A 24,523-nucleotide genomic window follows, 5' to 3' on the forward strand; every position below is an offset into this window, starting at 1 on the left:
GAAAGGGCGCGAGATGTGTCGCAGATGGACGCAGGCCCGAGCGCGAGGGAAATCGATGGAGAGTCGGGCGCAGATGGTTGTCAGTGCCGAGCGGGTGGCGGGGGCGGGAAGGCGGCAACGGGGAGAGGCGAGCGAGCGAGTGAATGGGAGAAGGCCGGTTAGGCGCAGCGAATAGCCGGGCGGTGTGGGTCCGCGCGCGCCTGCGCCTTCTTTGGGAACATCCTTTCGCCTCGGGCGTGAAGAGGTGAAGAACGTGAAGGGCGGCTGGAGGGCGGACGCCGGGTGCCCTGGGTCTGGCGCGGTGGACACATCCTGCCAGGACGAACCGAACCGAGCGCTGGCCGACGCAGAAGCCCCCGACGCGTGTCGGGACCGGAGGCGGAGAAGCACAGGCAAGGCCCCGATCAGTGCAGTGGCGGTGCAGGCTGGCGTCTGACATGATGTCAATGCAGAGCGTGCTGGAGTGCTGCTGCCAGCGTGCCACTCGCCTTGCATTCGATGCGAGTGCTTTCCGATAGTCTCTATCTGCCTTTACGACTTGCACGCCTCGTCGTTCGGACCCGCCCAGGATGGCGCATCCCCCGCCAGAGTCGTCCTTTACGCCTCGCAAAGAATTCATGCCGACCCAGCACATCTACTCCACTTTCTCGCTCATGACCCTCTCCAGCAGCAACCTCATCCGCCTCTATTCCTTCCCCCCGGCTTTCATCAAGCTCCTGCGCAAACACCTCAACGACCGCGGCCTCCTCACAGCAACCCGTCAAGACGCTGGCCAGACCTGCTACGAGTACACCGTCGACGGCCGGCCCTGGGCTGCCCCAAAGAGCATCGACAGCGAGCGTCTCATCGTCGATCTGCTCCACATCATCCTCAGCCATGGCTACAATTTCCTCTCCACTGTTGACTATGGCCGGGAGCACGACGACAAGGTCGCCATAGCCTTCTCCAAGCCCCAGCCGCTCATGGACCGCGACCCGATCAAGTTCAGCTCGAGCACCAACCTCGGCAGAGGGCCCTCGCCCTTCCCCAGCGGCTCCTCCGCAACCCTCGCACCGCAGTCCCCCACACTCGCCCATGCGCAGCTCAACAACGAGCCCAGACAAATGATCGCTACCAAGGTCCCCTTTGCTGTCTCTTTCCCGTCCGCCAGCCTCTTGCGCGTTATATCCCCGCCTCTGAACGATACACCCGCCATTTTGCAGGCCGTCCGTAGTTCCTGGCCTCGTGGTGTCATCTCCGAGAAGAAAGTAGGCGAAGCGTACGAGTTCAAGCTCAGAGGCTACAAATGTAAGTACAGCCTCGGCATCACATCACCCTGCTCAACCCCGAGCTACGCCAACACGAATATAGCACTAACTCCTATTTGCCGCCTAGGGTTCCAAGAGGACACATACGCAACCGACTCCCTGCAGCACATCCTCACCCTGCTCTCCTCGCTCGACACGCACGCCTTCACGCTCCTCACCTCGCTCACCCTCACCAACCGCTCGCGCGTCAAGGACCTCTGGATCTTCACCGGCGCGGGGCCCGAGATCCCCGACGAGCCCCTCGAGGACCGCGACTCCATCCTCTTCCCCCCCGGCAGCAGCATCCTCAGCCACAGCAACTCGCACGCCGACTTCCAGCAGCCGGGCAGCCCGCTCGCCGGCCACCGGCGGCTCGCGACCGTCCCCGACGTCGGCGGTGAGCCCAGTTCTCCCGCGACGCCCACGGCCGCGAACCCCGGACACAGGCGCTCGATGACCGAGCCCATCCCGCAGATCCCAGCGCGCCAGCAGAGCCCGCTCGCGCAGACCATCCTGCGCAAACACACGCCGCGCACGCAGTGGTCCGAGTCGCAGCCCGCCAACCCGCCCCAGCCCCAGCCCCAGCCCCAGCCCCAGCAGAGCAGGAAGCCCCCGCCGATCGACATGACGGGCGTCGGCGCGTTCACCAAGCCGGGCCACCTGCGCAACCTGTCGCTCGGCGGGCAGCCGTCGCCGTCGATCATCTACGCGACGGGCGGCGCCGGCGCGCGGCGGAACAGCGAGGGCGACGAGACGCCGACGCCGCGCGCGCGCGAGGAGCGCGACGCGTTCTTCCCGAACCCGCTCTCGCCGCCGTCGATGTACGAGCGGCGCGACCCGGACCTGAGCGCGCTCGCGCCGCCGAAGCCGTGGGTGCAGCGCAGCTCGGCGGAGGTGCGCAACCCGTTCCTGGGCATGTTCTCGAAGGAGCGCGCGAGGGAGCGCGAGGGGGAGGCGAGGGAGGGGTCGGTCAGGACGGGCCCGCGCTCGCGCAGGGCGAGCAGCCTCAGCCCCGGGCAGGAGCTCGGCGCGGGCGGGCGGCGGCGCTCGAGGCTGGGGAGCATGCCCGGCCCGCTGGTCGTCCAGAACCCGGACCCGACGCCGATCGAGGAGGTCAGGAGTAATCCCATGAGCCCCGTGGGCGCGTCGGCGCCGGAGCTCGCGCTCCCAGGCGGGTTTGGCGAGGAGAGAGGTGAGGTTCCGAATGGGTTCCCGCCGCCGCCGCCGGTGATCACGACGACGCCCCCCGCGGACGAGCAGCCCCCGTCTGAGTTTATGGCTTCGCCTTCGCCGCCTCCGCAGTCGAATGGGGGTCCGCCAGCGGTGCAGGCCAAGGCTGCGACGCCATCGCCGCCGTTGCTCAGCCCGGGCGCGTTCAGGGATTCGGCGTTCTCCACCGGGTCGAGGGAGTCTGGCTGGACGGGCACAGAGAGGAGCAAGAGCATCGAGATTCCGATCAAGTGGACGGGGCCTCCTGGAAGCGAGAATGCCGCGAGAGTGCCGAGCGATATCAGAGAAGAAGACGGAGAAGGTGTCATGTTCCCTGGTGGATGGGCTGACTCGCATGAACAGGAGAGGCCGGTCGAATCCGCGCCTCCGATGCAGAGGGAGAGGTCACAGAGCGTGCCCATGTCGGTCGGACTCGGCAGCGATATCGACGGCTCGGGGAGCCTGGGTGCTTTGGCCCTGTCCGGTGACAGGATGAGTCGCAGCCTTGATCTGTCCGCTAGCGAGGTCGAGAGGCTCCGGGAGCAAGCACAGAAGGAGGTCGACGCGAGGGTGAGCTCGCCGGACTTTGACCCGGGCTTGGCGCGAAAGTCCAGCAGGGGCGTCGTTGGGGTGCTGAACAGTCGGGGCGTATCCGTGCTCAGCGGCGTCACGACCGACTCGAGGTTCAATAGCATCCTGCGACGCGATGCGTCCCACCCGAAGCAGGCGAATGGCGGCATACCTAGAGGTCCTGCGCGATCGACATTGGGCAGCAACGCGGGCCCCCCGCCTTCGTGGTTGCCAAAGCACCTGACTACACCAACCCCGCTCTCTGCGCAGTCACCTCCGCGTCCAGGTCCAAGTCATGCTCCCCCTGCCGCACAACCTCAACAACGGCCACCCGCGCAACCCCATCCTCAGCTCCAGAGACGAGTCACACCTCCGAAGCTCGATACACTACCGAGTGCGGCACCGCTGGATCGGTCGAAGAGCCAGCTCTCCCCGCGGAAACTCCAGAAGTCGCCGAGTGATGATGCCCGGAGGGAGCGGGAGAAGCAGCTCGCGCACCAGTCGTCGATAAGTGAAGGCTGGGTATGGATCAACGTCGAGAACGCCACCCCGAGAGGGTCTGGCGCAGGTCAGGCGAAACGTGCGGCAGGACCGAGTTCATTGGGTAAGACTGCTGTGGACGGTGACGGCAGGACGCGGAAAGGCAGCCACGAGAAGGGCGGCAAGGGCAAGTTCTTCTTGCTTGGTAGGAAAGCCAACGCGGGCGCGGGTGCGCCGGACAAGAAGAAGCTGGCGAAGAAGGCTGGTCCTACTACCGCGGACGCGTCGAGGAATGCGGCAGCGGCGCAACCGCAGCCGCGGGTAGCGAATGGTACGTCGGCGCAGGCGCAGTCGAGAATACCGCAGAGGGCGGGGGCAGAGCCAAGAACAGAACCGAGATCTAATTACCGACCTGCGAGGCCCAAGTAAGAGGCTCTTCCTGGTGTTTGGTATGTATATACTGGTACGTATTCCATGGGCTGCATGGGCCCCCCATGATTGACCTGTTTGCCAGTCTAGCGAGCAGAGCTCTTGTACGATAACGATCTCGCGATACTGCGTTGTTTCTCCTCCATCTTTTGGAACTTTATACCTCTTGTAAGATCACCCTGATATCCGCTGCTATTTCTACTTGAGGATTCCTTGTACAGTATAACCTACTAGATTTCTTCTCGTTCTTTCATGCCTTCCAACTGCAATTGGTGGCTTGCAGCCTTGAACTTTTAATTATGGCTGTCGAATAGACGGACCTAGGACGTAGACGAACACCGTTCTGTAATGGCCTTACGATACTAATGAGAAAACGATCATCTTGTAGATTTGCTGTGTCGCAGTTATCTTATCACTGTCCGACATACGTCCCAAATAGGAAATACCCATGTTACTTCCGTCATCGCATGTTGTCGCGCAGGGGGACCATCGCTGAAGGCCTCTTCGTCCTTCTCGTCCTCGTCATTACATGCGCCCTCGGTCTCTCCGCGGTTCTCCTCCTCTCCCAGGTCATCCGGAACACAAATGGCCAGTCCCTCCAGCACAACTACAACCTCATTGTCGTAGGCGCGTCCTATGCCCTGGTCGTGAGTCTTGCTGTTTACTGGCGATCATGTATTGCTGAGCAACGCTGGTTTGGCCAGTTGGTCGTATCCATTGCATTTTGCCTGAAACGCAGGCTAGCCGTAAGACGGAAACTCCAGCGGATTTCCAAGGTTTACAAGACTCTCGAGAAAGGTGACGTTCCGAAGGTATGCGCGGATTGCCCGTCAACTCCGCAAGCGCTGAGGCGTTTCATAGTCCGTGCACCAGTATATCCTTCAGGAATATACCCGGACATGTCTTATTGCATTCGAGTCCCAGCCACGAGACGGTGTCCAGGAAGGTTGGGGCAGACCCGGTATGTCGATCCAACCGTCTCTGTAGCCCTTGCGTACGATCGCCCTTGGCCGCCGCAGGCAGTAAATACGCCGATATACATTTCCGCCGCTCACTGCTGGATACGATACCAGAAATAGGTAAGTACAGGGCAGACTGCTGTTCACAGGCTCCTGAAGTTCGCCAATCCTTCCGCGTAGATGCCTTGGCCCATCTAGTTATCCCGAGACACCCTCCGCTACGACCTCACGACCGCATGCTCCATCACTTTCGCTTCATTATACCCTTATTGCCGAAGGACAAGGATGGACTAACGCCTCTGCACTATTACGACTCTGCGATCCAGCTTGCCCGACATTCGTGCAGGGAACCATCCGAGATAGAGTACGAGGAAGGCTGCAAGGCCGCATCAGAGATCAAGCGCATGTGCGTAACCTCTCGCTTGCTGCCTCGGGCCCAGTATTATTTTCGACGTTCCTAGCACTAATGCTCGCTTGCTTCACTAGCCTGTACGAGTGTCGGCTAGAGATGCTGGAAGGGTCATCAACGGATCTGCAGCAGGATACCCGGTAGCTTAATGTCGGCTGTAATCATGATGTGCGATATTGTCGCAGACGTCACTCTTCACAACGGGGATATCAGTCGGAAAATGTGCTTCAACTACGCGGTATGACAGTGCTCTATATTGTCGAACATCCAGGAGGAGTTAGTTGCTTAGCGCGGTAACCTCATCCTCGGAGAAAAGAGCGAAAGCAATTTGACAACAATTAAAGATCGTATTGAGTAACACAAGACGCTTAGATTATATCCAGTCACCCGTATTCGTAACACCCAATGAGTTTGTAGTCTCCAACGCAATGGGAGAGCTCTATATTCCCCATCCATGTCCTAATAGATTGTGTAGACTTGCAAGAACACAGCATTAGAACAGGAAAACCTGGGATACAATCGAATTAGCAGCGCATAACAAGGCAGACTAGCATTCCTCTCACCTGGTCAACAAGCTTGCTAACTGTGCGAGGCGCAGGGTAGCCCAGCTCATCTAGATGTTTCCTGAACATCGCGTTAGCTTACGGTCGACTCAAGTTGAAAATTTGGACTTACTTCATGGCGGTCATCATCGGAGGGGGGCCTGAGGAACGGGTAAGGACGCTTTCATTGCACCAAGTAGACAAGACGTACCGCATAGAAGGATTTTGATGTTCGAATCGGTCGGCGGCAGGTGCTCCTTGATCTGCTCCTTGGTCACGAACCCGACACCGCCAGTCCAGCCCTCAGGAGGATTGTTGAGCACGTAGTAGACCTTGAACCGGTTCGGGTGCTTCGCCGCGAGCTCGTCTAGCTCCGCCTTAAGCAGGATATCTTCATGATTCACGTTAGCGTAGATCAGGCTCAATTTCGTCCGGTCCAGGGGGTTCTTGAGCGCGGCGCGGATGATCTGCAGCATGGGCGTGATACCCGTGCCACCCGCGATCATGCCAATCTCGCGGGTGAGGGACGGGGAGTACTTGAACTGGCCGCGGGGTCCCTTGACGCGGATCTTGTCACCGATTTTGAGGAGCGAGATGTACCGGGAGATGTTACCCTTCTCGTAGGCCTGCACGGACGCACCGGTCAGTGCGCTGGCTTTCGTAGATATAGTTGCCGTGACATACCTTGATAAGCAGGTCAAAGTGACCCTTGTCGTCGTCGCTGCTCGTGGGGGTGTAGCTGCGCATGATATCCTTGCCATTGATTTCGGCTTGCACTTGAATGTGCTGCCCGATGGGAAGTCCGAGGATGTCATCGGGGTGGGGAAGAGCAAACCGATAACTGTCCGCAGACTCGTGAGACCCCCACGAAGACAGGGAAGAACTGGACATACATGGCAGTATTAGGCGAGATTATGATTTTCTCCTTCAGCGGAAACTCTTTCCAGACAGCAGGATCGAGCACTGGTGCTCTCTCTGCACTCGCAAACACCCCCCGACGTCAGAGATCTTGAACACTGTACCACACAGGAGTCACATACTTTGGGGTCCCGAAAGTCGGTAAATGACAGCAGCGGTCACCGCTGTCAGCACCAGAAGCGCCAGTTGGAAGAAAGGGCTATCCTTGACGGTGTCCAAGGACAATCCTCCAGGGATCTCCGCAGGCATCTCGTCGGTCGCGTTCTTAGGGGGCAGCCCGATTAGTATGAGTCTAGAGATGTCGTAGCCCGCAGCCTTGAGCTTGCGCTTGAGGTACTCCGAGACGAGGAGGAGGACAGTGAGCAGGCCGAAGAAAGAACCGAGGAAGACGAACTGGTACCGGTTGGGCATACAGTACGGCGCTCTGGCGTTTGCCTGGACCGCGGTCGACGTGCAGCGTCGTACGACTTGCGCTCGGGGCTCGGGGCGGCCGCTTGAAACCGAGTTTTACGTCGGGACGCGGGCGCTAACAATGTCCACTTCATCTCCACCATGTCTTCCAAAGCTGTCTATTCGCTTTCATTGTGGGGACTATCGAATACCTAGAGGGTAGTTTCTATGGCAGGATACAGGCTAGTGTATGATATACTCTAGTACGGGCAGTTGATCAGGGCCCAACCTTCCTGTACACTGCAGGTACTTGTCAATGGGAGTGGAAGTTGAGGCGCAAATGCGCGGTTGATGCGATATCGTTGATTCGGAAAGGGACGTTTGGGTTGCCAAAACACCCGTTTCTAGACCTCTTCCAATTATAATGCAACCGGCTTCAATGGCAGCTACAGCTGTACGATCAGGTGGGTCCACACAGGCGTACTGATAGATGCAGCTTCTGCTATCAACATAGACCTTTCGGAGGGATCTGGACGAATGGTTGCTATTGATGACGGCGATCTAGCAATGGCGAGACTGAGCTGGATGACTGGACGCAGGTTGGCATGTACCATCCGAACCCTGTGTACTGTATGCGCATCAGAACTCGGAGTGTTCGTCCATCCGTCTCTTACCGTCTACGATCGTCATATCTGATGAGCGTAGGCTCGGACATTCGAGAGCTACATTCTCCGCGTTATTGCTTAGTGAAGTCCCTTTGCGCAGAGGCCAGCCTCGTATTAATCACGCACGCCGGGTGCAGTTAGGCAGATCTGCAGAGTTTCCAGAGTTCTTGTTGCAGCTATGGCGATGAGACAGACATCCAGTAATAGCACCGCAGCCCAGCTACATACATAGAGGCAAGAAATCAGAAGCTATGGGTGTATCTGGGGCGTCATATATGTGGGATCGTCAAACGGGTCAGAACAAGTGGCGACGTACATTAGCAGGACAAGTGCCTTGGCAAAGGCTGACCACGGTGCACAGCGACGAACCCACCACGACGGTTGCTGCGGGCGCCGGGCGAACTGCGAAAAGCACGGAAGGCTGCAGTCTGCAGACCGGGGACAGGATCCGGGTGGGCTGGGATTGCGGGCGCTGCCACGGTAACATATGCAGCCTACAATGCGTACTGAGCGTGGCTACAACAATCAGCAGGAGGACTGTGGCATTGAGGCGGATTACTGTACAATGCGGCGAGGCGCACGGTGTCTGGATGGATTGATGTGGCGGTGGACCGGCTACTCGCTGCCGACGGCCGGGCGCAAGGAGTTGCCCAAACAAGTGTCAACAACGATCCTGGTTCGCGTTTTGTCGTAAAGCCTGGCCGCCGTCTCCTCTTTCCCGACCACAACCGACCTCCCCTCCCGCCCCCGTCCTCGGCCACACTTTCCAGGTCGGTGCTCAGGCCGCACTCTCGGCCGTCTTTTCTGTTTCTCTCTTCTTCTTGTCTTTCTTTTATCTATTTGGCAGCGCAGCCCAAACACGCCGGGCGTGTCTATATCTCTCAGCATGCAAAACCAGATAGACGCTTCTCGGCCACGATGCACGACTCTGCCCTCCGCTCCACGCAAGAGGGGACCACCCGCAGCCCTGCGCATTGACACCCCCGCCTATAACAACCAGATTGCTCTCTTAAATGGCGACACTCCATCCGCTGCTTCTGCTCTGTCCTCAGCCACCTCCGACTCGTCCGAATCCTTCCCCTTCCCCCAGCCTAACAAGCCGCGATCTCTCAGGAATATGAAGCGGCTATCCTTGACCATCCCGTCTGCCGAGTCCTCCACGGCCTCCCTCGCCTTATCCCCGAATGAGTCAAAAGGTGGTCCTATGTCCGCTCATCCTGATGCCACAGTTGCCGCTCGCAGGAGACGTCCTAGTGTCGTTTCCATGCCTGCGAGTACCACGGCGGCTATCTACCGCAAAGAAGAGGACGGCGAAGGTTCGCCTTCTGTTCCGTACTCTGACGGACCGATAGAGATTCTCCCTCGGATATGGTTGGGTTCTGAGGACAACGCGCGGGACTGGAAGTGTCTCATAGAACGAGGTATCCGATCGATCTTGAATGTCGCAAAGGAGGTATCCTCTCCCTTCGATACCGCTGTCGCCCAGCCCCGACGTCCATTCTCATCCACTCCCAACATCACCCGTACAACAAAAAGCTCCAATTCAACGTACTATCCTCCTCATATCCCCAGTGGACGACCCGGCATGCATTACCTGCGACTTGCATGGTCTCATGGCCAATCGGATCTGGTGCACTCTGGTTTTCCAGAAGCCATGAGTTTCGTCGATCAGGCGCTAGAGCGTGGTGATGGCGTATTGATCCAGTACGTACCATCGCACTCGCCCTGCGCTCTCGCGATCGGAGCTCATCTGCCATATGTAGCTGTCAATGTGGTGTCTCACGATCTGCCACGCTGGTGATTGCTCTCGTCATGCGAGCTGCTGCCCTTGCGTCCCCTTCAGTTCCGGCAGAAGTCCGGGACTTGAAAGGCATGCAGGCTGCCTATTCATACGTAAAAACAAAAAGCAGATGGGTTGGACCTAATATGTCGTAAGTCCAAATGTCGCCTGGTACTAACAGGGGCTAGTATTGATGACTTGACAGCCTCATCTATCAACTGCTAGATTACGAACGAGAACTAAAGGGAGGTTCAAGCTCTCCTGCGTCCTCGGACATTTCTTCCTCCTCTGCGGCAGAAGAGGAATGGGGACGCCGTCGGCAAATGTTAGAGGACACACCCTCTGACTCTGAGGAAGGCCGGGAAAGCGCGGAAGTTCTGCGTGAGGCTCAAGCCTTAGATAAGGCAATGGAGGACCGAATGGTCGCGCGGAAAGCTTCAGCTTCTTCTATGAGCTCCATCGGTTCTCATGGAATGGGTGCAGCGTGGAGGAGCAAATTTGGCTCCCGGAAACGCACAGGATCCGTTGCCAGCAATCTAACAGGAGGTAGTATACTCAGCGAAGACCTCGTCGAGGAAGATGAGGAGGAAGAACTGTTGGGCGTTGGCGGTGGGTTTGATACTCGAAGCCAAGGAACCAGGAGTTCATGGTCTTCAGAACCTTCCGAGGAATACAAGTTGGGCGATCGTCAGGAAAGCCCCGAACCCATCGCCTTTAATGATCCCTTCACACCTCGTGCGGCTCGGACGCCTTCAACCGCGCGTCCGTTGCCGCCGCCTTCTGCCCCGGCTACCAAGTCAAGCTTCTCTCTTCCACCTGTTCCAGCGACGGCCTGTAAATCGACGTTTGATCTGCCTCCGTCGTCTTCCTTGAAAGCTAAGTTCAAGGCGAAAAGGCGGCCGCCGCCGCTTGGTATCCTGCCCCCGGTGCCCCCTTCACCAGAAGCTGTGTCGCAAGCTTCCTCTTCGGTACCAGCACGAGCACGGAAGGATCGCCACCGGCCTACCCCTCCTCCTCTTCATCTGCGGAGTTCGCAAACTCAACTCGCAGTTGATGCCGCCCATCCTCCTTTCACGACCCCGTCCCAGACCCTCTTCGTCTTCCCGCCTTCGCCGACACTGACGACGCGTACGCCTTCTACCATGACCCTGACATCCAGTGCAAGTAACGCTTTCCCATTTCCCTCTGTATCAACACCGCGGGTCTCCACCATACGGAGAAATGGCAAGACGAAGTCGTTCATCGGTCTCGCAATCCCCCCAACGCCTACCACGGCGTCCTCGCGCGTAGACGCGCGGGGTTGGGTGGGACTGTCGAAGAACTGATCGAGTTCCCACTCCTTCAGGCGCTGGAGGAGTGGCGTATATGCTCTCCATGCTCCTCCTCCATTCGCCTCTGGGGCTGCCGTGTGTCGGGTATCTGGTAGATTATTCGCTTTCACCCTTCGTGCATTAACTAACTTTCGTGCACCAACGGACGCACTGTTATCGTATTTATCTATCTACAGCATCGGATTACTTCTTTGCTTTCCCGATATCCGCTGTCATTGATGCGGATGATCCAGCAGGTCCCGTTTCACTTTGTTCGCCACGGACTGGACGCTAGCATCCTCATTATCTCCATTTCTGTCTATCAATGTAGCATTTTCTGTATCATTGCTCTCATCTTCTCATTCTCGACACGCAATGCTTTCGGATCATTATTCTTCATGTCTCACCTGACATCTTTTTCCGGCTGCTCCCCGCAGTGCGTGTACTCGTAGCATGAATACGATGTAGGTGTTAGATATGAAATAAAATGCAATATGGAAAAGAACGCTACATGTGGTGGGATCGGAAGGATCGAAGTGTATAAATTATGGACAGTGTCACGCTTCTGAGTTCTTGGGAGGTGGGTGGCAATCAGCCGAACACTCGTCCTACACTGTTTTTGACGGCACCAGCAAGAATCTGCCCGCCAATCCCGCCCATGCCCAATCCCCACCCCGACGCAGCAGCATTCGCCCACCGCTGCTTTGCGTCTCGATCGCTGACAGACGCAAGCAGTGCTTCAGTCATGCGTGAGACGTATGCAAGTAATGACAACACGTACGCGTAGGTGAAGCCGATGACGTTCGTCACGTTGAACACGAGCGCGAGGACCACGATGGGTATGAACCTCCGAGATGAGAGGGTTAGTGGGCGGGATGATGCTGTGCGGGGGGCGATGGTGCTCACGAGATATTGAACTTGAGGAGGGAAACGATGAAGAGGGCTAGCCATAAGGCTGGGAACGCGTAGAGTGCGATCCAAAACATCCTGGAATAGGTGAAGATCTAATGCGTAATCGGCGGGACAGCTACTGACCTCGCATCGATTGGGTTAGCCGGCCGAGAGGGCTGTGGAAGTCATTAATTGGCATCCCGAATAGGCACAGTCGACTAGGCGTACATCTCGGCTCTCGAACACCCAGTAGCTCTCGCCGTCCTCGTCAACCTGTACGGGAACGCGTATGAAGCGCGGGGACGGGTAGGGCGCAGTCTGTCCGACGCACCTGATTCCAGTAGCGCAGGCCGACGAGCCTGCGGCCCGCGACGTTCTGCCGTTGTGCTCATATATCAGAGACGATCATTAAGGCGAAAGGTGCGCGGCGCGCAGTGCTCACCCGACAATTCCAGAAATCCATTGCGAGCAGGAGGACTACGAACACAGTCTGCGCGCGAGCGGGCAGGTCAAGCTCGGAGCGGGCAAGCGAATAAAGGGTGCCTGACTGACTGATAAGACATAGTTGTCCGTGAAGAACCCGCAGAGGATGTAGACCGCGATGGCGGCGCTGCGGAAGAGGTAGAGGAAGAAGAGGACTACGGGGTGAGCTGACTTGCAGCGTTGTCAGTCAGACACGTATTGCAAAGACGAAGGATATCTCACTTGGCGGAATATCCCAGCCAAGCCAGACTCGGCGTCGCTGGCGTTTGTGGCCATGCCGTCTGCATGGCTGGTGGGCGTGAGGACTACTGGCTGGCGCGGTGCGGAAGACGCGTTGATGTTCCCCGACGGCGCCTCGTTGGGGGCGGACGGCTCGTCGGGTTCGATGGTCTCGAGGAGGGGTTGTGTTGCGGCGCTCATTGCGAGGCGATGAAGGTGTGCTGTGGCTGCAGTAGAGTATGCACTGAGTATAGCGCAGCCACGTGGTAGACGCGGTACAGTCTTCCGACTTCCGACCTTGTTCCGACGTGCTTTACTGCGCGCCTCTTCATGGCTTCTCTCGAGAATGGTGAAGACAACGCCAACGACCAGCCGACTGAGACGACAGCCCTGCTGAGCAGGGCATCTAGTAATGGTAGACGATACCAGCGTCTGCCTTTCATCGAGCCGACTGTCTCTCGCATCCGGGCGATGAAGCCGGGCGAACTCGCTTCTGCAGAAATTAACCTAGATCCGTCCTTGACTCCCTCTGCGAGGACTGCGTATGCTCTTATCATACTGCTCGAATTGCGATGCCGCGTGCAGCGAAATACTAGCCGCTCCTCCGAGGTGCAGCAGCAGTGGGCTGCGGAACAGGCTCGTGCGAGGGATGCAGAAGAACTAGACCGCAGGATTATCCAGGCATATAATGATGCACTAGACCGTGGCTTTGGCAATGAAGAGCTTTTGAATATGCTATGGCTTGCGTTCCCATATGCACATGGGTCCGACAGGACGATACGAGGTGTGCCCGCACATTCTTGAGGAATAAGCAACCCGCCCGAACTGTGCGCCTGGTTACAGTAATCGATCTACTGAGTCGCAAGGAAGCTCCAACACAATTGTTAACCCATCCAGTCGTCCTGCTAGTTCTCTCCAATGCCTGGAGCCTCGGGCTTCCGTCCGCCATGCATGGCGAATCCGATACGTTTGGGGAAAGGGTCTTCTGCCGATTCAGCTGCATATGTCCTCCACGGTACGTCCTCTTGTTAAGTTCGCTATTCTCTTGCAAGTTGAAATCAAACAGTTTCATGCACTTGCTGGATTTCGCATTTGAGCTCGTCTACCTGGCGGTCCTTGCCAATTTCCTTCTAGAACCTCCCTCAAGACCAATAATTACCTATGGCCCTTCCCCGCTAGGCGCCCGAAGTATATTTCTCCTAATTTACTCGGCCTCTTCCCTCCTACGTTCCTGGTCACTCTCCGTCCTGCCTGCGGGCATAGTCTTCCTGTCCTTGCTTTTCTGCCTCCCTGCGGCGCCGTACCCAGGGGATAATGCCTTTGATGCCCTCCTTTTCGCACTATCCCTCGAGGTTCTTTCTCTCCACCTCCCACACCCACCCAGCCCGGCGCTGTTATTCAACGTCGAGAGATCACTGCCCTTGTCGACGCTATTCCACAGTTCAGTCCGACGGGTCTTCATACCGGCGCTTGTCTTCTTCCTTCCGACCTTACTGATAGCAGCATACCTCTTGTCATCGTCTCTCGCGGGAACCTTCCTCCAAGTGCAGGAGTTCGTGAGCCCAGTGGCACCCATGGAAACGAGAGCGGCTTTCCTGGCTCTCGGAGTCATCGTGCTCCTTTTGTTCACCTCGTTCATAGTCCTCCTGACGCTCCTCTTCCCTTCTCTCGCATCGAGCGTTCCTGCATCTCATGCGCCCTGGGACCGTTACTCGGAACCTGTGGGCCTCGAAGCGCGCAGGATGTTTGTGCATTCTGTTGCGATCTACGGTAGACCGTACTTTTTCCCGCCGCTGCTCAATCTGGTGCCGTTTGCCCTGGTTAGAGTGCCGAAGATGTTCTTGTACGTGGTTGGGAAGAGGCAGGTGGCTTTTCTCGATCAAGTCGAGGCGATTTTGTGGTGGACAGTTGTCTCTCCTTTATGTTTTATAGTTGCTAGCCTCCGTCTCTGGGGAATCTTTCAATAAGTACATCGTACATACCAGTACAGGTGGTTTCAGCTTGTCAATGCGGATTGTGGCGGACGATCAGCAGTGGAGGTGGCAGTGCTGTCCACGTGAGATCTACTCACCGCCACTGATCAGTAATAGAGCGCCTCTCACTCAGCATTGGCATCTTCGATCCGGCCGAAATATTGAGTGCTGCAACTGCCACGGACCTTACACTTAATCTAAATTTGCTCCGCGTAGTATGTCGAAACGCTCTGTCTCTTTTGCCAGCACCCCCCGACCTCCCAAACGACGACGCACTGGCAATAATGCTATCCCAGCCTTTGGTGCGGCAAGCGAAGAGGACGCCCAACTGACTTTGAGCCAGACCGATGCACCTTCTTCATCTGCATTATCTACCAAGAGCTTGCCGCTAGACCACATTCCGTCCCTTACCACGCTCTGCGCCCGCGTTTTTGTGGCAAATATTCGAAAGCTTGCCAAGGACGAGGAGACATGGGCGGCCACAAGAGAGTGGCTGAAAGCCGTCCCCGACCTTCTCATGCCCAAGTTATTTGCCATGCTGCGAGCGTCCTGTCCGAATATACTGAGCCATGCGTTTATATTGGCTGTAAGCACTCTGTCAGTCGAATATGGCGATACGAATGCTCATGGCTTTGCAGGACTTTATGCGCGGTCCTTCCGTCACATTAACTGACGAATTACCCGGGGTACAACGGTTCACCATCGCGGGAGTCTCGCGCTGCGGTGCTTCCTTGCAAGAACTGCATCTCATTGGATTCAGCAAATTTGCCGACAGCGTCTTTGCGTCTGCATTGTCGAGTTTATCCTCTTTGCGAGTTCTGAATCTACGGTAGGGTTTGTCTGATTTCAGGTCGTTCACTCCATCTGAATCAACCGCTTGTACGAAGAGGATGTTCAAAAGTCGCCGCGAAGACGATAGAAGCAGCGCAGAAGTCATGTCCCATGTTGACCTCGCTCAATCTGAGCTACACGGCAGTGACGCCCGTCTCGCTCGCACCGCTCGCGCTGTCCAGAGCAGACCTGGAAGTTCTAAAGCTGGCAGGGATCCCCAACTGGGCCAGTCTACCCTCCTTCGTGTACATAGTTAGCCAACTAATAAATCGTTTGCCGGATGCAGACGGACGCGACGTTCGCCAAGTTCCTCTCGGTCATGGAAGAACGCCCCGACTTCCAGCTGAAGAAGCTGCGCACGCTCAAGCTGCGCCAAACAAGACTATCCGACCACTCGCTCGACCCCGTCCTCGCCGCGTGCCCGAACCTCAGGCGGCTGGACGTCTCGTTCACGCTGATACGCCGGCCGAGCCAGCTCACGGGCGACGCGGCGCCGCCGCTCGAAAAGCTCTCTCTCACTTCCACGAGAGTCGCGAACTCGGATGTTGTGACTATCGTCTCCCGCCTCCCGCAGCTGAAGGTGTTGGCGCTGGGAGCACTGGGCGGTGGCCAAGGCTCGAGCGTCGCGCTCGCGAACTCGTCGGCTATGACGTTGACCGACGATACCCTCCGCTCCCTAACGAGTATACTTGAAGACTACAAGAATATTGAAGACGTGAACCTGGTGGGCAACACGAAGCTCGGGCTAGGCGGCAAGGTGGATCGCGCCCTTGCTGGATTCGTGCGGCGAGTCGGGAGGAGATGCAAAGTAATACCACATCCCTTGACTTGATGGGTACTGACGCTGACATCCATCTGGCGTTGGTACCAGAGACTAAACCTCGCAAATATCACGTCCCTGCGCTCCAGCGACCTCAGCGACCTGGTGCCTTGGGAGGAGGGCGAAGAGCCCTCGCCCTTGGAAACGTTAATCTTAAATAACACCAACATAGACGATGACGCCGCCATGTATATCAGGAGCTGTTCATCCCTCACAATCTTGGAGCTGCAAGGGACGAAGTTCACAAGTACGCGGTAGCCAGTGTTATGAGCTGATGAGATGTTTACTGATTTCCGTTCTGCGGCAGGTGAAGGGCTGTTCCAGATTATCGATCATTGCCCAAAGTTGCAGAAACTGGATCTCACGAGCTGTCGCGGGATAAGTGTGACGGATCGCCGGCGTTTCTTCGAGGTGCGTCTCTTCATACATATGCTTACGGTGCCTGTTGATCCTTGTGATTATCGCCGCACGTAGGTCTGGCAAGACCAGCGGAAAGAAAGGGAGTAATTTATTGCAGATATCCCGATATACATACCTGCCTCTGGGCAGGTCTACTTGGGATCGCCGTAAAATATACCACGGCCGTTGGTCCCTATGTAAACGCTGGGCAAGGATATCAGCTACAGTAATTCGCCGAGAGGAAAACCCACTCACCGGCCATACGTCCTCGGGTCTGCGGTAAGGACGTTGGAGGATACTGAACCGAACCCATGCGCAGCATCGTTAATCTGTACCCAGGTCGCGCCCGCATCGTCAGACCTGAAATATCCAACGCCGTCAATATTGGCCGCTGCGAATACCGCGGGATAGCTCCCCGATGGTTCCGCCTTCCCTAGGGCTGTGGCCCAAGCCTGACTGACGCCCGAGGCCGCAGCGAAAGTGCTCCCGGCGTCTGTAGAATGGTACAGGCCAGTATCAGTCGACACCCAGACGTCGCCGGTAACGTTGGGGTTGACCACGATTTTCACGGGCGCGGTGGACGAGCCCAGCGTGGCGGTTGATATGAACGTCTTGCCGGTGTCCCTGGACAAGTAGAACTTGGAGCCGGAGGCGGCGTAGAAGATCGAGTTGTTCTTCTTGTCCGAGGCTATGATTGCCCCAGACGGAAGAGACGACACTGCAGTGAAAGTGCTGGTATATTGGGATACGAGGACGCCATTGCTGCTCGTGCTCCAGAGTACGGTATCTGCGTCGGCGGAGAGGGCGACGTGGCCGCCTGTTATATTGTCGGCGGCTCCGTAGTCTTGCGACCATGTATAACCCGAGTCGTACGAAAGGGCAACCTGCCTGCCAGTGGAACTTTATGCCAAGTTGAACAGATGTACCCGGACATGGTACGAACGTACGCACCTATCTCCATTTCCGATGCGGACGATCGTGGCCGGCTTGTTGCCAGCAAAGTCCATGTCGACCGTCGTTGTCCACGTCGGGTTAGAGTACTCCGTAGTCCGTGGCGTGTTTAAATTGTCGTGAACAAAACCTGTAGGCCAGTAAATGCCGAGCTTCCGTCAGGAAGAATATTGCCCCACCTTCGATATCTCCCAGGGCCGACAACAGGACTGGACCAGTCGGAGGCGAGATCAAGCCCTGGACAGCTGTCTCCTCCAGCCCGTCTGCAAGAGACTTCAAAGTGACGTTGCGACCGGTGCCAGAGTCCCACTTGAGCAAGTCATGCCCGCCGTAAATGGTGGCGCCCGTGCCGTACAGCCAGTGGTTGGAATCATGCGGGTCGATGTTCAGACCCTCGATCATCCACCCAATCTGCTTCAGGTCCGTCCCGGTGTACGTGTAATCAGGACCGAGCCACGGGGCAAGAGAGTCGTCGTATGTGTAGTACTTGTTCATGTTGGGGTACGACGTCCACTCCCAGAGCCTGGTCCAGCTCTGACCACCGTCGGTGGACCGGAAGATGTTCGCATCCGGCCACCACGAGTTTAAGGTGGCGACCATGAGCGTACCAGGCAGCTGGAGATCGACTGTAAGGCCGCCGAACCCAAAATACAGGTCGGAGCCAGAGACGGGCGTGATATCCGCCCAGGTGCCTGCAGTGATGTTGTACTTGTACACTGCACCCAGCGTGCCGTCGTATGGTCCTGCGCCGTTGGATGTAGACACGTATAGGGCTTTCTCGGCGGGTGACAGAACACCTTTGTGAGGTAAGTACGTGTTGTTTTGGCCTGCTACAGGGCTCCCTAACAGAAGAAATGTCGATGAACATTTGCCAGGCATTGCATGGAAGCCGGTTACGTTACAGAGTAGACACTTACAAGTGGAACCGGCGTCATTTGATACGAATATATTGTCGGAACCCTGATTAGCGACACCGACAAATATACGAGGTGTAGCTTCTCCCTTGGAGCCAGAGGTTGAGTCGAAAGTGACCCAAGCAATGCCAATCTTGTCGCTATTATAACCACTTGTATCCGTTGGATCTGGCACGTATGTTCCTGGCAGAGGGGTAAACCATCAGAATCTTGGGGCCAGATGGCATGCGTACCTGTACTGGGCAGGGTCGTTACCTGGGTCCAGCTGGACCCATAGTCAGTGGATTTCCAAAGCCCGTGTCCGCTACGCGCGCCGAAGAAAAGGATGTTGTTGCTGTTCGGATCTACAGTTAAACGCTACAGAGAGCGTGTCTCTACCAAAATCCAATTGACGATAAAATTAGGGTACCTCTCCCATGCCTCGGCCCGGCATGTTACCTACGCTATGGCCTTAGCGACCAACGAACCCGAGTCATGTAGACACACCTACCTCCAACCTTGAATGGGAGGGGTGAGGCCGCCCATGTGTTCCCGTAGTCAGTAGAAATCAGTATGTTTCCGTTGTTTGGGTCCCATGAATTGGTGTACATGCCGGTCGCCTTGCCTCATACATGAGCTCGTGGGATGTATACTAAGCAAGTTTAGGTCGCACCAGGTAGAGTCTGTTGGTATCTATGGGATCGGTGGCCAGCGCGTCGATACCCCAGTAGTTCCATCGGGAGTTATCGACCCAGTCCAAGAGAGGGGTCCAGGTATCGTCAGCGTCTAACCTGTATGCACCGCCAATATCAGTGCGAGCATAGGCTACCCCCTTTTCCGTCGGGTTGAAGACGATATTAGGCACAAAACCGCCGCCCCCGCCGATCTTCACGTTCCTCCAGGTGTATGCCTGTGAGGACACCGCTAGGACAGCAGGACACAGCAAGCAAAGCAGGACAAGGCAGCTTGATTTCGCCATAGGCATGCTGGGTGCTGATGTGCGGACAATGCATCCAGCGTTCTTTTATACTCTTAACTTCCGAAGCTTGGTGCATGTGCAACAAGTGCCTGCGAGTGGGAAAGAAACGACCAAGGCCAGAATCACAGGGTTTCTTGAACGCCAGTCAGAGTCAACAATTCGATATTAATGGTGGAAGTCATAGAGACTGGGACATACAACGGGTAGTATTGCCGGGCTTGCAGAGCGCAAGGTCAGGCAAGATCCTGGGCCAGCCCTTGTGATGACTGGGAGACACATGGCCAATCACTTCAGAGTATCTAGCTATGGCCTCATATTCACAGACGATCTTCGAGGTTAATCCGAGCCAATGTCCCGCACCGACGTGACAGACGAACGACGATGAACATCAGGAGGTCTTCCTTGTCATATGAACGGAAGCTGAAGCGGACCGCGACTGTCATATAAGCAAAGGGGGCCCGCCGCAATAGCATTCTTCTGGTAGATTCAATGTAGCATTGAAGACAGGTTAATAAACTGGCCCAAAGTCCTCCAGTCCAACTTGTCCGACAAACGCTAGAGCCTGAAGCGGACAAGGACGCACGTGACGATGACGGCGGCGTCGTCGCGACGAGGTTGCCATTTGTGGGTCCCCCTTTTTGTTCAGGACGTCTTTGTATTGCAAGGACTACATTACGCGGGTCTCCAGGCTCTCGGTGGGGCCACGGCCTTAATACTTGCTGTCTTTCTTGTCCCCCTTCTCCGCTACGTCGACCGTACCACCACCACATTCTTTACAGTACCGTCACTTCTGCGTATAATGTCCGGGTACAACCAAGTTTGTCTAGCTGGTCTTGACACTATGGTTCTGCATCTCCACAATAATTCCCTGCCACCGAGTCCGTCCGAGGAGGGTCAGAATACGAGCTCATATATAGCCATTACCTGCAATACAGCGGGTATCAAGGGCGCCTTCAAGACCGCCCGTCCACCTCTCGGTGATAAGACACCAAGTCTGAACACGGTGCGTCGTCAGGAGCGATTCGGATCCCCCGCCTTTTGCTATTAGATGCACCCAACTGATACCATCATTCCAACATCTAGGCCGTCTTTTCGACGCTCCCGCCTGACCTGTACCCTGCGAGCTTTGACGGAGTCGGAACACCGAAAACACCGGCGACCACTATTCCTGGCCGTCTATCAAGGCCTTTTCCGATTATCATACAGAAGGCGCTGCCCGAGCTACCCATTCCTTCTCCGACAGAGGCTGCTGCAGTTCCTAGTCCAGACTCCAAACCCCTTCCCTTGCCGCCAAGCCCGTCTTCGACTGACTCCCCGCGCCCTCAGCCCCCTTTATCAGCTACGGCTGACCTTGACCGCGAGATCTCTCCTGACGAACACGATGTTGACATCCCACCCCCGGTGCCCTCCAAATCTCAGGAGATCCATAACGAGCCGTACGACATCCCCATACCCGAACACCCAAACAGTCCTTATGTACCCTGGCCGTCACCTGTCCGTAGGCGAATAGTCCACCGTAAACCGAGTCACGCGTCAGTGGCATCTGGCTCATGCTCCGCGGTAACAATACGCCGCAACTCGTCTACGTACACGCGTAGTGGTGCGCGAGCACCGGAGCCACCGGAACTTGATGACCAGTATTCAGTCGTCGGCGCGCCGTCATGTATGGATGGGATCAAAGGGAAGGGGAAAGTGCAAGCGCTGAAGCTGAAGCGCAGCTTCAAGAATCTGAAGCGTGCCGTAGCGAAGAAAGTATCGATCTTGTCCAAGCCAATTACCCAGTTCCACTGCCACCACGGACCTCGCTCCGACACACCTCCCATGCCCTCTTATCAAGGTACTCCGCCTGTACTTGATATCAGAGCGTTTACGCCGCCCTCATCCGCTTCCGACCTATCCGTTGCGTCTCACCCTTCATCAGCGGGCTCTAGGTCTCTTGCCGAGTGGCTGTCGGAGCGCCGTAGGGAATCTCTCGAGCTCGACCTTGAAAGGGATGAGCAGGAAGAAGATGGACGGTGGGGCATGACCCTAGATGAGTATGAACGGAACGGGAGCTGGCTGGAACTCCAGGGGGATGATGGTGAAGACGACGCCGAGGACAGTGTCTTGGACGGCCTTACAGAAGATCTCGTTTCACCCCTGAATTTCACGGAGGAGAGCTACTTCGACGGCGCGGAGTCGGAAGCGGTAACCCCCATCTGCCAGGGATACAAGGAACGGCAACGAAGCCCCGACTCCGCCGGTTCGGGCTCGTCTTCCTTCTTGTTCCGCCCCTCCTACGTGAGCTTGCGGAGGTGCGAGTCTATGCCGGCGTTGCCTTCGGCTTCACAGGAACCCACTCGTTCCAACGAGACAGTTGTCCCGAATGCTTCCATCACCTTGACCAATGGTCTATATCTCGACAGCAGCTATGCATCTACCGATGGCATGCTAGTTGTGCGACCGAAGATTCAATGGAAGGATTGAATGGGCGGGCTTGCACCTGACTCGTAACCTCGGATCTCGGAAGATTGCCAGACTCGTCACTTACCACAGCAGATTGGAACCCCCTCTGCCCCTCTCAAGAAGCCGGCTCGTCAAACAGCACTCGCGCACTTTCTTTACAATCAATAGCGGGAAACACCCATTCACCCTTTCATTATTGATCACTTCATTTGTATCGCTCAACGGACCTCGCAAGCATTGTACTTCCAACACGTCGACATACCTCATACCCGGGAACCCCATACCTCGTCACTGTCATTCACTTTACAAATACTGTACCACCTAATCACCAGCCGGGAGACCGGCTGATCTGTAGCCATTAGACTATAATAAGATCGATTTGTTGTTTCTTGATGTCCTACCAGCCATTGTGAAGTATAACCCGTCCTGTCTTGCAGGCTTTCGCTAGACATAAGGGACCACTCGCGCCTGCTAGAGGTGAACATAATTGAGGTATGTGTGCAGTCGTGAGTAAGCTCGGGCCAGTATTGTCGTCACGAAACCTTGTCGGCGTAACAAACTCATCGTACTCACTGCGAAAATAGGGACGCATTACATTGGACACGGGGATATGAGGACGCAACAAAAGTCAGATCAGTAGCGCAACATACACTTGCACTTCAGGTTTCGTGACCGATACCAAGCAGGCGTGTCCCTTTGAGTTGGCCGACGCAACGTAGCCTCTGGAGTTGGAGATCTCTCCATGGCAGAGACGAGCAGAGATGAGTGAAGTACAGAGCTTTGGGCGGCCCGGCCAATGCGATCGTTACGGCAACTGCCATTGAGCCCGAATAGGCAAGTTTTGTAAATCCAGGTGTTGCGCTTCGTGACCGGATTGGAGCGCATGCTTGTTGTGCTGCCGTTCCCTCGCTCGCCCTGCTTCATGAAATACAAGGGCTGTTTGTGCATACATATCATGTCAAACTCCCCGCTGGCACTCTCGCACACAACTATTACAACCGTCACCTAGAGTCTGTCGATTTCGCCCTTCTCGCACGTCCAAGCTCACGAACTTCACTGCTGTGGCGAGCATGTCTCAATTCAGCGATCTGACAAAAGGCGATTTAGCCGATGTGGCACAATCACGTCTGCTTAAAGCAAGGCGCGTTGCGCCACGGCCCTCTTCTTCATCTCCTACCATGTCCCGACTCGCCACACCATCCTACTCGACCGCCGGCGCGGCCAGCGCGTCCTCGTCTTCCGCACGATGTATCTGCATTCGACAGCCAGAGGCTGTCAAACGTCAATACCACACGACTAGCCCGGAATATCGGGAGGCTGTGAATCGAATGGCTACTCACTCGGCGAAGCCGACCTCCCGCTTCTTCAAAGTCGTTTTGGCAGAGATGGAAGAGCCACCGGCGCGACCCTTCAAATTCAAGTGGCCGCTATTCCCGGTCAATCCGGTGGAGGAAGAAGAGCAACGTCGTCGCTGCTATAACATGATAGATTGGAGTAAGGGGAAGGAGAGGGAGGACGTGCCACCCGAAGAGAAGCTGCAAGTACAACCGGTCAATCACGACAACAATGATTATTCGAAGCCGTCGGAAGCTCAGATGAAGTTATGGCTTTTCCCGCCGACAGGAAAATGGGAGTGGGCCACAGGTCTCAATATAGAAGATGCTCAAGTGCTGAGCGTCGTAGAATGTGAGTGGCGCTCCGTTTGCTACGCATGCCACACATTCTCAAGTACCTCGCAGCTTGTGATACATACGATATTACTCTAAAAAGAGGTAATTTGGGGGGACATCCTATTGACTACATGTGCAAAACGTACGTCTCGCCACTCGGCCTGAACGCATGTGGCGACCTCACCTCCCTCATACAGGTGGAAGAAACAAATGCAGAATCGCTGGGAAGGGTTCTTCACAGAGGTGGGTGTCGGTTCCGTATGGCGTCTGTTTCCCTGTGTCTCATTAACCGAATCATGAACAGGCTGCCCTGTATAAAGCCGAGTGCTACTTGAAGAACTACCAAGGCGAGATCGTCCCGCGGGTTATTGGCATGTTCGACTCGGCCGGGGAAACTCATTTGGCCATGGAGCCGCCACATCCCGTCTTCTGGGTACAGGCCTCACGGTCGATGCCCGACGTCTTGAAAGAGCGCGTCCTCCAGGCATACCGGGATTTACACAACGCTGGCATCGTGCATGGCTCCCCTGACCCAAACCGCGTTCTCATCGGCGCTGACTGCAGAATCACAATCACAGACTTCCAGCACGGTCGATCGGTGGTCCCGAATGAGCGGCTCAAGATCAAGGAGGCGACTGTCGGTCAATTCGCGAGGGAGATGAGGAAAGTCAAGTGCATGCTTGACTACCAAGGGGCATTTGCGAGGGAGTTGGAGAAGGCGCGGAGAGCGGGTGAGGTGCGCCGCCGCAACGAGGAGATAACCAAGTTGCAGGAGCGTCGTAACAAAGGAGAGGACGTCGGCGAGATACCGCCGCTCGATACCTCGATTCAGGAGGAAGGAACCTTCGGGCCTTTGAATGATGCCGACCTGAAGCGTTGGAAGAAGCAAATGGACGAGGGCCCGCGACGTTTCGTATTCCCGAGCGTCACGAAGGAGCAATTGCACAAGGAGTGCACGAAGTTCATGGCGATGCTCGTCAGTCTGGAGGCACAGAGCAAGGAGAAATGCCCCGTTCACCCGA

The 24,523-nt window shown here is 56.4% G+C and overlaps 10 protein-coding genes across 10 annotated transcripts; 6 read left to right on the plus strand and 4 right to left on the minus strand.

Annotated features, from left to right (window-relative positions):
- Positions 1-2,944: 2,944 nt before the first annotated feature.
- Positions 2,945-3,714, plus strand: GLOTRDRAFT_109181 (uncharacterized protein; the record flags this gene model as incomplete). The annotated part of the gene is made up of 1 exon (XM_007862990.1): positions 2,945-3,714. A coding segment is annotated over exon 1 (726 nt), but the record flags the coding sequence as incomplete, so codon positions are not given.
- Positions 3,715-4,441: 727 nt separating this feature from the next.
- Positions 4,442-5,486, plus strand: GLOTRDRAFT_30498 (uncharacterized protein; the record flags this gene model as incomplete). The annotated part of the gene is made up of 6 exons (XM_007862012.1): positions 4,442-4,621; positions 4,679-4,786; positions 4,836-4,939; positions 4,998-5,091; positions 5,218-5,339; positions 5,420-5,486. The coding sequence occupies 6 exons, from the start codon at positions 4,442-4,444 to the stop codon at positions 5,484-5,486; spliced, it is 675 nt and encodes a 224-aa protein (XP_007860203.1).
- Positions 5,487-5,866: 380 nt separating this feature from the next.
- Positions 5,867-7,213, minus strand: GLOTRDRAFT_30322 (uncharacterized protein; the record flags this gene model as incomplete). Its single annotated transcript, XM_007862001.1, has 5 exons — positions 5,867-5,966; positions 6,065-6,510; positions 6,569-6,725; positions 6,778-6,859; positions 6,925-7,213. 5 exons carry the CDS (start codon positions 7,211-7,213, stop codon positions 5,867-5,869), a joined length of 1,074 nt encoding a protein of 357 aa, XP_007860192.1.
- Positions 7,214-8,743: 1,530 nt separating this feature from the next.
- Positions 8,744-10,962, plus strand: GLOTRDRAFT_31117 (uncharacterized protein; the record flags this gene model as incomplete). The annotated part of the gene is made up of 3 exons (XM_007862042.1): positions 8,744-9,561; positions 9,621-9,788; positions 9,843-10,962. 3 exons carry the CDS (start codon positions 8,744-8,746, stop codon positions 10,960-10,962), a joined length of 2,106 nt encoding a protein of 701 aa, XP_007860233.1.
- A 576-nt stretch (positions 10,963-11,538) lies between these two features.
- GLOTRDRAFT_124618 (uncharacterized protein) lies at positions 11,539-12,741 on the minus strand (the record flags this gene model as incomplete). The annotated part of the gene is made up of 9 exons (XM_007863380.1): positions 11,539-11,665; positions 11,729-11,794; positions 11,854-11,934; positions 11,983-12,014; positions 12,067-12,111; positions 12,170-12,214; positions 12,281-12,328; positions 12,391-12,492; positions 12,544-12,741. 9 exons carry the CDS (start codon positions 12,739-12,741, stop codon positions 11,539-11,541), a joined length of 744 nt encoding a protein of 247 aa, XP_007861571.1.
- Positions 12,742-15,030: 2,289 nt separating this feature from the next.
- Positions 15,031-16,675, plus strand: GLOTRDRAFT_113389 (RNI-like protein; the record flags this gene model as incomplete). Its single annotated transcript, XM_007862991.1, has 7 exons — positions 15,031-15,099; positions 15,152-15,342; positions 15,401-15,569; positions 15,631-16,152; positions 16,216-16,411; positions 16,472-16,575; positions 16,639-16,675. The coding sequence occupies 7 exons, from the start codon at positions 15,031-15,033 to the stop codon at positions 16,669-16,671; spliced, it is 1,284 nt and encodes a 427-aa protein (XP_007861182.1). The 3' UTR covers positions 16,672-16,675.
- A 40-nt stretch (positions 16,676-16,715) lies between these two features.
- Positions 16,716-19,386, minus strand: GLOTRDRAFT_68888 (uncharacterized protein; the record flags this gene model as incomplete). Its single annotated transcript, XM_007863371.1, has 9 exons — positions 16,716-16,767; positions 16,819-17,463; positions 17,515-17,644; positions 17,694-18,356; positions 18,432-18,611; positions 18,662-18,785; positions 18,838-18,866; positions 18,919-19,027; positions 19,081-19,386. 9 exons carry the CDS (start codon positions 19,384-19,386, stop codon positions 16,716-16,718), a joined length of 2,238 nt encoding a protein of 745 aa, XP_007861562.1.
- Positions 19,387-20,041: 655 nt separating this feature from the next.
- Positions 20,042-22,178, plus strand: GLOTRDRAFT_135480 (uncharacterized protein). Its single transcript, XM_007862992.1, has 2 exons — positions 20,042-20,389; positions 20,470-22,178. The coding sequence occupies exons 1-2, from the start codon at positions 20,186-20,188 to the stop codon at positions 21,850-21,852; spliced, it is 1,587 nt and encodes a 528-aa protein (XP_007861183.1). The 5' UTR covers positions 20,042-20,185; the 3' UTR covers positions 21,853-22,178.
- GLOTRDRAFT_109184 (uncharacterized protein) lies at positions 21,781-22,179 on the minus strand. The gene has a single exon (XM_007862993.1). The coding sequence runs from the start codon at positions 22,111-22,113 to the stop codon at positions 21,913-21,915; it is 201 nt and encodes a 66-aa protein (XP_007861184.1). The 5' UTR covers positions 22,114-22,179; the 3' UTR covers positions 21,781-21,912.
- A 982-nt stretch (positions 22,180-23,161) lies between these two features.
- GLOTRDRAFT_53434 (uncharacterized protein) lies at positions 23,162-24,118 on the plus strand (the record flags this gene model as incomplete). Its single annotated transcript, XM_007862205.1, has 4 exons — positions 23,162-23,517; positions 23,571-23,643; positions 23,699-23,744; positions 23,806-24,118. Coding segments are annotated over exons 1-4 (732 nt in total), but the record flags the coding sequence as incomplete, so codon positions are not given.
- Positions 24,119-24,523: the final 405 nt, after the last annotated feature.

This window comes from Gloeophyllum trabeum (genome assembly GCF_000344685.1).
Source record: "Gloeophyllum trabeum ATCC 11539 unplaced genomic scaffold GLOTRscaffold_00001, whole genome shotgun sequence".
NCBI lineage: Eukaryota > Fungi > Basidiomycota > Agaricomycetes > Gloeophyllales > Gloeophyllaceae > Gloeophyllum > Gloeophyllum trabeum.